Consider the following 16,244-nt stretch of genomic DNA (forward strand, 5'->3'; position numbering starts at 1 on the left):
TTGGGTGGAGCTCGTTGTTGGTATTGCCCTTGAGGTTTTTGAAATATGTGGCCTTGTGAATTTCCTCCGTATTGACCTTGTGATCCCAACCCTTGATTTTGGAATTGGTGAGGGGCATAGTTGACGTAATTGAGTGATTCCAAATCTTGTTGGCATTGGAGCGTGTACTAATTTTCACTGCAATTTCACAGCATGGAGAATCCACGGCTTGGACTTGTTGTGGTGGGTTTGCTTTGATGTGCTGCAAAAAGAGTTGATTATGTTGAGCAATTTGGGTCATTTGAGCTTGAAGGCCCGCAATTGCATGTAATTCCAAAACTCCGAGAACCTTCTTGGCTTCAGTAATCGGCCTTTCGCTTGATTTAGCAAACCTATTATGCGCAATGTGATCCAACATAATAAATGAGTCAGGTATAGTTTGACTCCTAAAATTACCTCCGGTTGATGCATCGAAAAAGGTTCTCGCATTCTCGTCAATTTCTTGACAAAAGATGTGGATTTGCCGCCATTGCTCCACTCCGTGAGTTGGACAACGTCCAAATCTAAAGTTGGCCTTTATATATATATATATATATATATATATATATATATATATATATATATATATATATATATATATATATCGGCTGGATTAGTTCTTGAAAGCCCAAATCTAAAGTTGGGCTCTTTACATATGGGCTGGATTAGTTCACGAAAGCCCAAATCCAAGATTGGGCTTTTTATATATGGGCTGGATTAGTTCACGAAGCCCAAATCTGAAGTTGGGCTTTTCATATATGGGCTGGATTAGTTCTTGAAAGCCCAAATATGTTAAAAAATTAATAATATGCCACAATTTCTTCCATCAGATTAAACCCATTTACACTGAGGCATTGCATTAATGCTCAATACTAATCATTCATTTACACTAAGCATTAACAACAATTGTGGGCTCACATTATCCCAACTGAAAACACATTCACTTTCCGGGTACGAAGTTTGTGGCAAAGGCCCATGCGTTGTTGTTAACCGGGTCAGTTAGGTGGTCAGCAAGGTTCTCCAATGGTCCCTTTCCGGTAACAATGGCCTGAACAAAGAATCCGAACATGGAAAACATTGCGAGTCTCCCATTCTTTAGCTCCTTTACCTTTAGCTCGGCGAAGGCTTCCGGATCCTCAGCAAGACCCAACGGGTCGAAGCTACCACCCGGGTATAGTGGGTCCACTACCTCACCGAGGGGCCCACCGGCAATCCTGTAGCCCTCAATAGCTCCCATCAAAACAACTTGGACACCCCAGATGGCCAAGATGCTCTGGGCATGGACCAAGCTAGGGTTGCCCAAATAGTCGAGCCCACCCTCGCTGAAGATCTGAGATCCGGCCTTGAACCAAACGGCCTCACCGAATTTAACCCCATTGCGAGCCAAAAGCTCGGGGAAGACGCAGCCAAGAGCACCAAGCATGGCCCACCTTGAGTGGATCACTTCAAGCTCACGGTTCTTGGAGAATGTTTCGGGGTCAGCCGAAAGTCCGGCGGTGTCCCAGCCGTAGTCACCGGGGAACTCGCCGGTCAAGTAGCTAGGGGCCTCGCCGGAGAATGGGCCTAAGTATTTGACACGATCAGGGCCGTACCATGGGCTGCTGGAAGAGGCAGGCTTGGGCTTGGCGGAGGTCTTCCTCATTGAGATCCTGCCGGAACTAGTGATTTCGGGGGTAGGTTTGACTGCCTGTCCGGCAAAAGTTGGGGAAGATAGAGCCATTGAGGAAGCAGCCATTGAATCTAGGAAGAGAGAAGTGTTTTGCTTGTTTAAGTGTTTTAATGAGTAGAAAGAGGAAGGATGTGTTGGTGATAATGGAAGGGAAGAAAGTAGTTATTTATAGTTACGCGCGGGAGGAGGAATGGTGGTTGATCTTATTTGTAATATCTCTTCTTTCATTGGATTTTCAAGATTCGATTATACATACATTTGGCCTGCTCAGTTGGCAAATTATAGTCCATCATTTCAGATTTTTTCTCTCAATAAAATCTAGACCAAGATTGTTTTGCACGCACGTTGCATTTCAGTTGGTGTAATAAATAAATTATATTACAAATGACCCCCTCAAGTTTATATAAATTACAAACTCCTCTCTTTATTTTTTGCAAAGCTAAATTTACCCCTCAAATTAACCACAGCTTAAAATTAGCAATATTTGTGTAATATCCAAATTGCTCTTGATGTTTTTTATTTTTATTTTTACAATATCTTAATATTAAAACATATGTTATACACACCAATGTTATTTTCAAAGGAAATAGAGAGATTTGTTTTTGTCAAAATTCTCCAGCCACACACTTGGCAATACCTCATTGGTCAGAAGCACATACTCACAATCACCTGTTGTCCTCTTCTTCATGTGATTCTTACAAACTCATATTTCATGGCTAAAAAATAATCAAAGAGGATTAGTGGTGATAGCCGTTGCCAAATAGACATATATGCCACGTCAAGATTCCCAAATGCCACCTGTATATCATCACTACCAATCTAGATAATGATATTCATTGATAAGGCTCTCATGTCATAACCACTATTAATTCATATATAAATACCTTGCATTTGCCTCCTTAGAAATCAACCCAAACAAACACATTCTTTCATTTGATAATACAATAATGGCTGCCTCTTCAATGGCTCTATCTTCCCCATCCTTCGCCGGACAGGCAGTCAAGTCCACCCCTGAATTCACCGGCAACGGTAGAATCTCAATGAGAAAGACTGCCGCCAAGCCCAAGCCCGCCTCTTCCGGCAGCCCATGGTACGGCCCCGACCGTGTAAAGTACTTAGGCCCATTCTCCGGGGAGGCACCGAGCTACTTGACTGGCGAATTCCCCGGTGATTACGGCTGGGACACCGCCGGACTTTCGGCTGACCCCGAAACATTCTCCAAGAACCGTGAACTTGAGGTGATCCACTCAAGGTGGGCCATGCTTGGTGCTCTTGGATGTGTCTTCCCCGAGCTTTTGGCTCGCAATGGTGTTAAATTCGGTGAGGCGGTTTGGTTCAAGGCTGGATCACAAATCTTCAGCGAAGGTGGGCTCGACTATTTGGGCAACCCAAGCTTGGTCCATGCCCAGAGCATCTTGGCCATATGGGGTGTCCAAGTTGTATTGATGGGAGCTATTGAAGGCTACAGAATTGCCGGTGGGCCCCTCGGCGAGGTGGTCGACCCACTTTACCCGGGAGGTAGCTTCGACCCATTGGGACTTGCTGAGGATCCGGAAGCTTTTGCCGAGCTAAAGGTAAAGGAGCTAAAGAATGGGAGACTCGCAATGTTCTCAATGTTCGGATTCTTTGTTCAGGCCATCGTTACCGGAAAGGGACCATTGGAAAACCTTGCCGACCACCTTGCCGATCCAGTAAACAACAACGCCTGGGCCTTCGCCACAAACTTCGTACCTGGAAAGTGAAGTTGACACACACACACAGATGAGTGTAACGAATTCGGAGGTGATTACGAATGATGTAAAGTTATTGTGAATTATTGGAATATTATATATAATGCCTAGTTTTATGAATGTAAATGTTGCCTTTTTTCCTAACAAACCTGATGAGTTATCAGACGATAGATTCATAAATGGATAGAAATAATTAACAAAGAACAATAACAGTATATTGGAACATTGATGTAGAATGAAAGTACTAAAATTGGAAACACAACTGAATTATCAAGTAAAATAAGTAGAGCAAAGCAATCATAAATGGATACAATACGAGAGATCAAATGTATACCTTGTATATGTATTTTCATATGCCTCTGGATGAAAATAAGATGCTACTGAATTTAAGCTCAATTATGGAGCTTGTTGTTACCTACCCAGGCAATCTGGAATGAGGATCGACGAAGAAGAAGAAGAGGGGAATTAGCGAATTAGGGCTCAAAGCTGCATAATTTGAATGATACGACAACGTTTTTGGCGCACGATTTTGGGCAAGTAAGTCCGATTGGGCTTTATGGATCGAATGTATTGGGCTGAATTGGGAAACAAATAAAATAAGTAGAATCTTACCGTGTATATTGTGAAATATTTCTCGCTACGTATTAGTAGAATTCTTCTATACTATCTATTTGATTTATAAAAAAATATTAAAATTCAGTTGATTTTTTTTGGTAATCTTTTAGTAAAAATGTTTGCCGAAGTATTCGATTTTTTATTTTTGAATTTTTTTTGATTTTGCACAATGATTAAAAAATTAGTGGAACAATTTTTATATTAACATTTTCTTTCTTACTTGTTAGGAACAGGGTTGGTTCTGAGGGGAGGCGAAGTAGACGGTCGCCTAGGGCCCCCGATTTTTTACGAAAATTTGGGGCCCCCAAATTATTTTATTTACACTTTATATATTAGTACTTATTTTTAAAAATTGATTATATATAATATTTTGGAACATTGGTTCTGAAATAAATTTGAGCTAGATATTTTTGTAGTTTTCTTAACTTTGGGGTCCCTAAAATTAAATTTATAATGTCTTAATTACTTATTTTTATTCTAAAACTAGTACTACACCCGTGCGATGCACGGTAAATATATAGTTCTACTTTTCTATAGAGAAAAGTATATATTTGTAATTGACCATTGAATAAAAACATCTTAATAAACCAATTAAATGACAAAATTCTTAATAAACCGCTTTAAAAAAGTCCCATAAATGTCATTACCCATTCACTTCTTAATAAAGTACCCGATACCACTATTACGATAGCAAAAAGTATATGATAACTATTAAATAACATGAATAGTTCTGCCTAATGCCTACCATCAGCGAGTTTTGAACGATCGAAAATCTAATCAGAAGTCATGCAATTCAAGCAACACGACTTTGTTGAGCAGAGAAAACACACTTCTAAAATTTGTTTGCCTAGAGGGAAATTTTCTGCTACCGTGCGTGTTGAGTCTGCTATTGCAAGTTGCTTTTATTAATATTAACTATAGTTTCTCAATCTATTTCCAAATTTAAATTGTTGGTCAATTTATTTCTTTGGCTTCTTCAGCTGCCACATTTGCTCGGTCTCCTCAATTTTCATCTTCTTTATCTTTCAACTCTTGCACTAAATAAAAAACATGAAAATATTGCATATCTACAAAGCAAAACAACGACATCTAAAGATTCTAAAAAATTGAACCATGTAAATATATTGCATCAACAATCGTGAAACATGCTTCTGATCCAAGGCCGACAGCCCTTGAGCGAATCTTGGTTCCCATTTCTAGAGAAGACCTTATTTGTGAGGTGAAGCCTGAAATGAGGTTAAATATACTTCGATAGAAATAAAATTCCAACAACGAAAGGCTTCTAACTGGTACAAATTAAAAATTGAAAAAAGAGACGTTTGACGAATAAAAAAACAGACAAATTCAAAATACTCACCATCAGATCTATCTTGAACTTCTTTTTATTCCATTGAGTTCCTGAATTCAAAAAGAGAGAAACATTCCGAAGATTAGCCCATATGAAAATTTCAAACAAAAATGAAATCTTACCGCTCTTGAAAAGTATCATATCTTTGCATACTCCATTCTCTCTCGAGAGGCCCTGTTGGGGGTTTGATGCTGGAGATAATTGGAGGTGACGGCTGGACATTAAATCCGATTTGTTCCACCAAAGGAAGTTACATTTCCAAGCTGGAAAAAAAATGTTAATAGTCCAATCTTGCCATATACAATAGATCATAGTATTAAATCAGGTGGTTAGTGGAATAGTGTCTTAGCCAACAATAATTAAAAACACAAAATAACCTGGATTTTAAGGTTTGGAGCACAATATATGTAGCAATTTGAAGGCTTGTATTTTGGCACCTCTTAACAGAAAGTTCCAGAAGATAATCAAGATGAAGCAAAAGTTAAAACAAATAAAATAAATAGGAAAACATTTAATAGAGGATTGACATAATAGGGGAATATATCAAAGCCACTTCTATAGATAATTTAAGAGGATTATCACTGACATAAATACACGGAAGAACAAAGTACAACACACATATATTACGACGCTTGATGATGATGATGATAATGATAGAAAAACCGTAAGAGAGAGAAAGAAGATGTTTAATCAGAGGTTTTTTCTTAAACGTTGGCAATGAAAAACTGTAAAACGAATATTACAAACATACCTTTAGGAGTCTAAAAATTAGAAAGACCCAATCTCTACACAATCTTCATTTCGACTTTCCATGTACCGGGGTTGGATAAAATTCATACTTTTCTTAAGTTAAAAAAAAGGGGGCTTCTGCACAAAATTAAACTATATTAAGACATATTAACATATATATAGCGAAGGACAAACAATACAGTGAAGTCATTGCATAGATGATCGGAGTTCCCGGGCATATTGTGATCGAAAGTGTTTCCCAAAACGAAGATAAAAACACATGAACTTGAAAAAAATATTTCTCAGAAACCGCTGCTCCATCATCGTCATCATCATTGATGTCCGATAATTTTAATAACATTACATAAAACTACTACCGGTGCAAACAAAATTAAAAAAAGAAAAAAAAAATCATAAGCGATTGGAGAAACAAAACTGTTTAACCACTAAAAATAATTTGTGGAAAGAACTAATGCAAATTTTGTTATCAAAGTTTTGGCTTGAAAAAGACACAAATGCAACCGTATGTTGGGGACAAACAAATACTCTGCAGCGGAAGATCATCATGAAAAACTGAAGCGTAAGAAGCCTGGTGACTAATGAGCCTTGTGGAAAGCAAAAACAATCAAAATAGGCAGAAAACAGAGAAAATGGGTGAAACTTTGAAGAATTTATGGATGACGGCTTTTATAGCTTCAATTTCTGGGAATAATTAATTTTTTAAAGTTTTCTGTGTGCGATTCTTTCAGGCGTTCGTAATTTAGAATTTCGGTTGGTATGCATATGTGATGTGAAATTTGAATTGAGAAGATATAAGCAGAAGTGTAGAAAAATTGATGAAAATAAGTAACGGAAACAAAAATGTCGGAGAAGTTGCGTTGCAGTTAGAGGATACGAACGGGTTTTATTTATTCTAAAATAGTCCTAAGACTATCACAAAATTATAAAAACTGCCCTAGGGTTTTGAAACCCTAATTGCCACGTGTCAGAATATGAGGCAAGGTATTGTCTTTTTATATATATATAGATAGATAAGAATCAATATTCATTAGTGTATTTAAGTTTATAAATATTTATGAAGTCTATTTGCTATAAAGATTATACGTCACGAGAGGAAGTGAACCGGCAAATTATATTGTTAATTTTGAATTTTTTTTCTATATTTTTAGCTACTTTATATTCATACATTTCAAAAAATATTTCGAGGGCACCGCCCCCAAACCCCCATAATCTTTTATTTCATCATTTTTAGAAAATATTATTTATATTTTTTTTAATACGTTCAATTTCGAACTCCCATTAATAAAAAAAATGGGTTTATCAAATAGGGGGGCCTGTTTTCAGTTGTTCTTTAAACTTCGCCTAGGGCCCCCGAATTCTCAGTAAAAATTATTGGTTAGTAAACATCTTCAATACTAAACGTTTAACTTTAATTGAAACATTAAACTTGATATTTAGAATTCATCCGATACTAGTATTTCACCCGTGCGTTGCACGGAAGTCATTTTCAAAATGAGAAAAATAAACTTATGTAAATGATTATCTCTTTATAATAATACTTAATTTAGAGTTGCAATATATGAAATTAAGTAAAATATTACAAATAAGAAAACATGAAGCGGGCAAAACACGATATCGAGATTAAGTGAAATCATTTAAAACATATGGATAACTCTATTTCTTAGATTGCAATCTACTACACCATGTGAATTTTCTGCAAAATAACTAAGGTAACAATAATAGATTTTCAAATAACCTGCAAGTTTATCACTAATGGCGTTCAATTAGTGATGCACATTACTCAAACAACAATAAAACGTATAAATATTGCAAAACATATATGATGTATACGCCACAACCAGTACTGATACCAATGTTGATACCAATACTGATACCAATATTGTTACCAATAGTTATACTAATTCAATTAATACTGGTACTCATACTAATATTGATACTAATATTGATACTAATACTAATACTAATACTAATACTAATACTAATACTAATACTAATACTAATACTAATACTAATACAATACTAATACTAATACTAATATTAATATTAATACTAATAGTAATATTAGTACGAATACTGATATTAATACTAATATTGATACTAATATATACTAATACTGATACTAATACTAATATTAAAACTTATACCGATACTAATATTAATATTAATACTAATACTCATACTTATAATAATACTTATACTCATACTCATGCCAATACTAATACTAATACTAAAAATAATACTAATAATAATACTAATACTACTATTCATATTGATACTAATACTAATATGAAGAATACTATCAATATTGATACTAATACTGATAATAATACTGATACTTACATTGATAATGATAGTTATATTGATACTACTGATAATAATACTGATACTTACATTGATAATGATAGTTATATTGATACTAATAATAATACTAATACTGAGAATAAGACTAATACTGATACTAATACTAATAATAATACTCATACTTATAGTGATACTAATAGTGATATTGATACTAAAATTAATACTAATAGTAATACTGATACTAATACTAAGAGTAATACGGATACTAATACTATACTGATACTGATACTCATAGTAATATTATATTAACACTAATATGAATAATAATACTGATATTGACATTAATACTGATACTCATAGCAATATTAATACTAATATTAATACTAATACTAATACTAATAATGATATTGATATTGATACTGATGCTAATACCGATACTCATACTGATACTCATAGTAATATTAATACTAATATTGATTCTCAAACTAATACTGATACTCACAATCATACTGATACTCATACTAATACTGATACTAACATTGATATTGATACTGATACTAATACTGATACTGATATTGATACTAATATCGATACTGATACCGATATTGATATTGATACTGATACAGATTCTGATACTCATACTGATACTGATATTGATACAAGTGTTGATACTGATATTGATACTAATACTGATACTGATACGGATACGAATACTAACTGATATTGATGCTGATACTGATACTGATATTGATATTGATACTGATACCGATACCGATGCCGATACCGATATTGATGTCGATACTAATGGCGATACCGATAGTGATATCGATACTGATATTGATACTGATACTGATTTTTAGACAAATATTAATATTAATATTAATACTAATATTAATACTAATACTAAAACTAATATAACACTAATATTAATACTAATACTAATACTAATACTAATACTAATATTAATACTATTTTTAATATTAATATGTTAATATTGTTGATGTTAATACTAATGTACATATTATAATGCTAATACTAATTTTAATGTTAATGTTAATCTGGATATGCTTATGCTGATTATAATTGTAATACTAATATTATCCAAATCCCTATCCTATTCCTAATCCTATTCATAACACTATCATAAATTCTAAGCCTAATCACAATTCTAATCCTAAACCTATTTCTAACATTAATTATAATCCTAAAACTTTTAGTACTAATAATATTAATGCTAATACTAATGTTAATTCTAATTTTAATTCTAACCATAATCCTAATTCTAATGCTAATCATAATCATAATACTAATACATATCATTAATTGTAGTACTAATAATCATAATCTTAATTATAATTCTAATACTAAATATTTTAAATCTACTAGAAATTAATATTTAATTATATCGTAAGGGGGTTTATGTAAGACGGAAACAAACATGAGAGAAATTTTGGTAATTACGAATATGATAATATTAAATTAGTAAAAAATATAAACATATTTTGTGGTCATGTTCATGTAAAATGTATAATATCAAATGATTTATTCTGCAATATTATGTTTTTTAAATAAATCCAAGTTTATGAATTAAAATACAATTTCCGTAACACCATCAATCATATACAATTATAATAAGTGAAGATTTTAAATTGAATTTAAATAAATTTAAATTAAATTAATTACTATTAAAATTAATTTAAAAAATAAAACTATTTAGAATTTTCAAGAAAGTTGATATATTTAAAACATTTTATAAATAGTATGATATAAATATATAATAAAATAATTAAATATCTTTTTAATTTTGAAAAAGGTGACATGTTTTTTGATAATTTATTTTCACCAAGCAATTTGCCACATGGGATGAAAATGAATACATATCACCAATTGAAATTGACAAATGTCAATCAATTAGGTGTGGAATTCAACTTTTATAGATTATATAGATACTAATGACAATCCTAATTCTAATTTTGCATCAATGTTTTTGCAATTATCTATTATTTTGTATAAAAAATAATTCTATTCAATCTCGCAACTTTTATATCAAATTATTTATGTGTGGTACCTGAAACATCAAGAAACACATATTAAATATATTAGAAATTAAATTTAATTATATTATCAAACTGACATTAAAATTATTTAAAATAATATAAGGGTATAAGCAAACGTTAATACGTGAAAAGAACGATAATCGTTGTTCATAGGATAAATTACGAAAATCCTCATGTACATAGGCTAAATTACGAAAAGCACCCCCACTTATCGGTAATTACCAAAAACCCCCATATGTTTGTTTATGTTTTACACGACCCCTTATGGTGTGATTTTTTACGGACTTTTTTATTTCATGTAATATCCCAAAAATTGTGGATTCTACCCTTGCAGACGTGACATTTCTTTTATCTTACTTTTTAAATACAAAAATTACCCTTAGAGGAGGTAATATAGTAATACTAAAAAGTTGTGAAGATGTTATTTAAGAAGAATACATATTTTGTGTAAAGTCCCCCTCAGGGTAATTTTTGTCTTTAAAAAGTACCATAACAAATGTCGTGTGCATGGTAGAATCTGCATTTTTCGGGGAATATTCCACGTAATAAAAAAATTCCGTTAAAAATCATTCCATAAGGGGGTCGATGTAAGCCGGAAATAAACATGAGGGAAATTTTAGTAATTACGAATATGATATTAAATTAGTAAAAAAGATAAACATATTCGTTGGTCATGTTCGTGTAAAATGTATAATATCAAATGATTTATTTTGCAATATTTTTTTATATATAAATCCAAGTTTATGAATTAAAATATAATTTCCGTAACACCATCAATCATATACAATTATAATAAGTGAAGATTTTAAATTGAATTTAAATAAATTTAAATTAAATTAATTACTATTAAAATTAAATAAAAAAATAAAACTAGTTGATATATTTAAAATATTTTATAAATGGTATGATATAAATATATAATAAAATAATTAAATATCTTTTTAACTTTGAAAAAGGTGACATGTTTTTTGATAATTTATTTTCATCGATCAATTTGCCACATGGGATGAAATTGAATACATGTCACCAATTGAAATTGACAAATGTCAATCAATTAGGTGTGGAATTCAACTTTTATAGATTATATAGATGATATATATATATATATCAATATATATATATATATATATATATATATATATATATATATATATATATATATATATATATATATATATATATGGGTTGTTTTACATACCCCTGGCCACCAAATAAACTAGGGATAAATCCAAGTCCAAATCATCCTTTGACATACCCCCTGAAGAAGCGAAAGTACTATACTACCCTTACGTGCAATTTTCGGCCAAACTGCATTCAGCACTTATGGTCCTGCATTTATCATTTTCGATGATTTATTTATTATTATTTTCCTTTTTTTTTATATATATAAATATGTTTGTTATATATATATATATATATATATATATATATATATATATATATATATATATATATATATATATATATATATATATATATATATATATATATATATATATATATATATATATATATATATATATATATATATATATATATATATATACATAGTTATGTTCGTTTTTTTCCCCATATTTTTAGTTGATCAATTGTATACACACACAAATACTGACTTATACAAAATAAATTCATAAAACCCCAATAAAAATTTTACAAATTTAAATATTTTTTTTATAAATCACATCAGAACCCATAAAATACAAATCGAAAATAAAAAAATATACGCATATGTAACTACATGTTACTATAGTAATGTATAGAGTCTGTTGAGCAGATCAGATGTAACCTCAAAAAAAAAATTGACACCTTCAAGGAAAGGATCAATGGCCTTCATTAAGCTGCAATTGCAAAATCAAAACAAAAAGAAATTACTTTAGTGCAAATCAACAAAATTTGAAGAAAAACATCAAAACACTCAAAAATCAACAAACACTAAGAGATCGAGAGATATGTAGAGAGAGAGAGAGAGGTTATTGCTGGGAAATGCTACAGATTTTAAATCAAACAGACAGTGACTCCTCACCCCCCTCGCCTCCTACCAAAACCCTAGACGCCGCTAATAACCACCAACGGTTCCGCGCGCCCACAAATGCAAAAAAATATAAAAGTAAATCTGAAAACATAAAATAAACGAAATTACCATCAAAATATAGATCCCGACGAGAGGAATGCAACGGTGGGTGACCCGTCAAATTTCGACGGGTGGAACACAAAATAAAGCTCCGGCAAGACCACCGTCCTCGAATGAAAAAAAATTGCAGAAACAGATCAGCGCTCGAAACTGAATGAAATCACCACCAAAAGAAATAGCTCGACGAGAGAATCCAACGGTAGTTAAACCATCAAATTCCGACCACCGGAGAGAGAGTTATGGCTCCGGGAAGCAATTTCGCCGGTGGGAGGTTTGTGGAGGCGGGATTTTGAATTTGGGAGAGAATAAGAGAGAGAGAGACCGTGAGTGGCTAGGGTTTAAAACTGATTTTAGAAGGGTATTATAGGAACTTCAGGGTAGCCCATGGGCGTATGTCAAAATATTTTCGAAATGATGGGGGTTTCCCCTAGAGTGTAATCCACTTGGTAGTTAATTCTATATAATTTGAAAATGAGGGGGTCTACAAAATAATCCCATATATATATATATATATATATATATATATATATATATATATATATATATATATATATATATATATATATATATATATATATATATATGCATTTTTCATTAGTAGAGATTTTTAATATTAATAATAGTGAACATGTCAATTAATAAGTTATTAAACATTAGTTATATAATTGTTATAATCATTTTATAGTGTTATTTATATTTATATATTTATAGTTAGGATTATTATAATAAGGAATATATATAACATAAATAAAAAGTGTAAAATAATTATAATAAATAATGTTAAATAGATGATTAAATATCATATTCATTATTATTAAATAATTTAATTAAACTATTAACAAATATAATATAATAAAAAAATTGATATGACTTGAGCTTAATCCATTTAAATCTTACGATTCGATTCTAATATTTGAATAAAATGTAAATGTAAAAAAAAATGATTAAATCATATGATATTTGATTCTCTATATTTTTTTAAAAGTTTTTTATATTGCATTTGTTGATAATTTAATTAAAATTATTAAATAATAATTAATAATTTATTTAACTAATTTATATGTCATTTAAATCATTTTACACCGGAGTTTTATATTATATATATTTATTGTCTATGTTTAATCAAATATGTTGGTTAGCCTAGTGGTAAGAATTGTCCATTCTTTCTACTCTTGCCCGAGTCTGAACCCCTTCATGTCCAATTTTTGGAGAAAAATGTTGTTTAATGCCCGGGTCCTCGGGCCGGGCCGGGCCGGGGCGGTCGTCAAGGCGGGTCCGGGTAAAACCCGGCCTGTGGCCATGTCTATGTCGGCGACGGACGAAATTATACATAAAATTGAGTTTTGGATCAAAATTGAATAATTTGTGAAATTTGGAATTAAATTGAATTCAATGATGAAATTGGAGCATATTAAAATGTGAGGGACATTTTAGTCTTTTACACACTTATGGAAAATATTTGGATTTTTTTTAAAGAATTATTTGTCTAATTAAAATGACTAGATAGGCCCCACTAACTAATTACTGGGCCAATGTATGTGTGCTCGCCGAGAGTGAAGAAAGTGAGACGAGAAGTTTAATTCAATTCCAAATTTTGCTAAAAAATGGGATTTGGTTCAGTTATATTCTTAATTTCGAAATTGATATTATAATCATGATAAAATATAAAATTAAAAAATAAATAAATAGATAAATAAATAAATTATATTGTAGTCGATCAGAAGCTAGTCATTTAGCATTGTCTTTTATTAAGGGTGTTGCTATTTACAGCGAGGCTCTCGCTTTTACTGAATACAGCGAAAAAAATTTCATTTTTTTTTAAATTCTCTCCCCTACTCTCAAACTCTCTCAAGACATTCGAATTTCGGAATTTTTTTCGACTTTGAATCCGTAGCAAACGAGTCTCGATTCCGGTAATTTTTCAATATCCGTGCTCTGTAGAACGGAGAATTCAAGTTTTTTGAACTTCCCGTTCTGCAGAGCACGGAAACTTGAACTTGCTTCAAGTTTTCGTGCTCTGTGGAACGAGAAGCTCAAAAAACTTTTTAATTTTTATTTTCGGAAAAAAAAAAATGAATCCCCCGTGCTGAAGAATACGGGAACTTGAATAATCTTCATGTTCCCATGCTATGCAGAACGGAGGACTCAAAAAACATGAAGTTCCCTTTCCGCAGAACACATGAACTTGAAGATTATTTAAGTTCCCGTGTTCTGCATAACGGGAACTTCATGTTTTAATTCATTTATTTTTTAATATCTTTTTTAAATATCGAATTTTGTAATTATTTGAGGAACAAGATAACACATATTCGGATTAATGTACTTGTTTATATATTCATTGTCAAATTTTTCGTCAAAATCACCATCATCATCCTACCAAATAATACTAAAGGAATAGATTAAACCCAAAAAAAAAGAAAGATAGAAAGAAAGAACAAAAAAAGAAACTAAAACCTATATTCCTGTTCCCTAGAAGACGAGTACTTCAAGTTTTTTTCTTTTTTTGTACCCTACGTGCTGCACAGCACCATCTCCCTTCATTTTTGTTTTTTTTTTTTTACCTTGTATAAGTAATATGGATCGGCCATAAAAAAAAATGTTGTGTTTGGTTTCGAATTTGTCGATCGACCTTCAAATTCTTAGTTTTCGACTTTTTGTAGTTGAGAGAGTTTCGATTTTTTAGAAAGTTAGAAAATTTACAAATGAGACTACCGCTACAAATAAGTCAATTTCAGTAAAAGTCCCACTACAATTAGCATTCCAGTTTATTAAAATATGTTCAACAATTCACTGTCAATTTTAAGAAGTCTATAGATTTATATGCCTATGAAAATCTGTTAACCTAAGTTGTAACAACTGTTGTGGGAACAATATTCAGTTACAACTACAATTCTTTTGTTAACACAGTTATAAACTACTGAAATCGAGTAAATAAACACAAGAATTTAATGTGGTTGAGACACAAATGTGCCATACATCCACGTGGACCTGCAGACACGATCTCACTAGTTCAGATTTACAGTGTACATTATGGGACTTAAAAATGATAAAGACTCCCTCTTTAATTTTTATGCCGTTCTTGTACACAACTCGAACTCCGTGTCTCTCTCTACAGTAGCTCCACTTCGCGTGCCTTGAACTTCCTTCAAGCCTGACTCCCTTCAGAAACGTGGTTGATCTCCCTTGAGATCTATACAGCAGATCTGTATATGTTGGCACACACAGCGATGGTGCAGTGTAACGATGGCACAGTCTTGCTCCGCATAACGCCTTAGCAAACCTTCGATGCTATTAAGTGATTTTTCTTCCAAATAATGCACACGTTCTTTAGAGTCTAGGCGGCTTATATAGCCAGAAAAATAACCTCTAAAACTTAACTTGAACCTCAAGAAATCGATTAACATAGGCAATAGAATCATAGTCGATTTCTACTTCTATTATAGATAAATACAAGAGATACCTAACAAGAATAAAATACATGGAAATAAATCTAAGTCCTAATAGAATTATTATAAAAATAGGACTCTAATAAATTCCAAAATAAACATGGGAAACAAATCTTTGCCAACTTTAATTTCCACGTAAGGCGGATTTCTTCACTCACGGAAATCTGGCGCCAGCAACG

At 31.9% G+C, this 16,244-nt stretch overlaps 2 protein-coding genes and 1 long non-coding RNA gene across 3 annotated transcripts; 1 reads left to right on the forward strand and 2 right to left on the reverse strand.

Moving 5' to 3' along the window:
- Positions 1-808: 808 nt before the first annotated feature.
- Positions 809-1,874, reverse strand: LOC105968420 (chlorophyll a-b binding protein 3C, chloroplastic-like). The gene has a single exon (XM_012993045.2). The coding sequence runs from the start codon at positions 1,751-1,753 to the stop codon at positions 959-961; it is 795 nt and encodes a 264-aa protein (XP_012848499.2). The 5' UTR covers positions 1,754-1,874; the 3' UTR covers positions 809-958.
- Positions 1,875-2,530: 656 nt separating this feature from the next.
- Positions 2,531-3,537, forward strand: LOC105968042 (chlorophyll a-b binding protein 40, chloroplastic). Its single transcript, XM_012992636.2, has one exon. The coding sequence runs from the start codon at positions 2,635-2,637 to the stop codon at positions 3,427-3,429; it is 795 nt and encodes a 264-aa protein (XP_012848090.1). The 5' UTR covers positions 2,531-2,634; the 3' UTR covers positions 3,430-3,537.
- Positions 3,538-4,720: 1,183 nt separating this feature from the next.
- Positions 4,721-6,405, reverse strand: LOC148766873 (uncharacterized). The gene is made up of 3 exons (XR_016034270.1): positions 6,132-6,405; positions 5,390-5,817; positions 4,721-5,258 (listed from the first exon to the last, which is right to left on the reverse strand). It is a non-coding gene; the product is annotated as an uncharacterized LOC148766873 (long non-coding RNA).
- Between the last annotated feature and the right edge of the window lie 9,839 nt (positions 6,406-16,244).

This window comes from Erythranthe guttata, chromosome 11, assembly GCF_056151865.1.
Source record: "Erythranthe guttata isolate IM_541 chromosome 11, IM_541, whole genome shotgun sequence".
NCBI classification, from domain to species: domain Eukaryota; kingdom Viridiplantae; phylum Streptophyta; class Magnoliopsida; order Lamiales; family Phrymaceae; genus Erythranthe; species Erythranthe guttata.

Coding starts and splice junctions, on each gene's coding strand:
- LOC105968420 (XM_012993045.2), bottom strand. CDS start 1,753: ATGGCTGCTTCCTCAATGGCTCTATCTTCCCCAACTTTTGCCGGACAG.
- LOC105968042 (XM_012992636.2), top strand. CDS start 2,635: ATGGCTGCCTCTTCAATGGCTCTATCTTCCCCATCCTTCGCCGGACAG.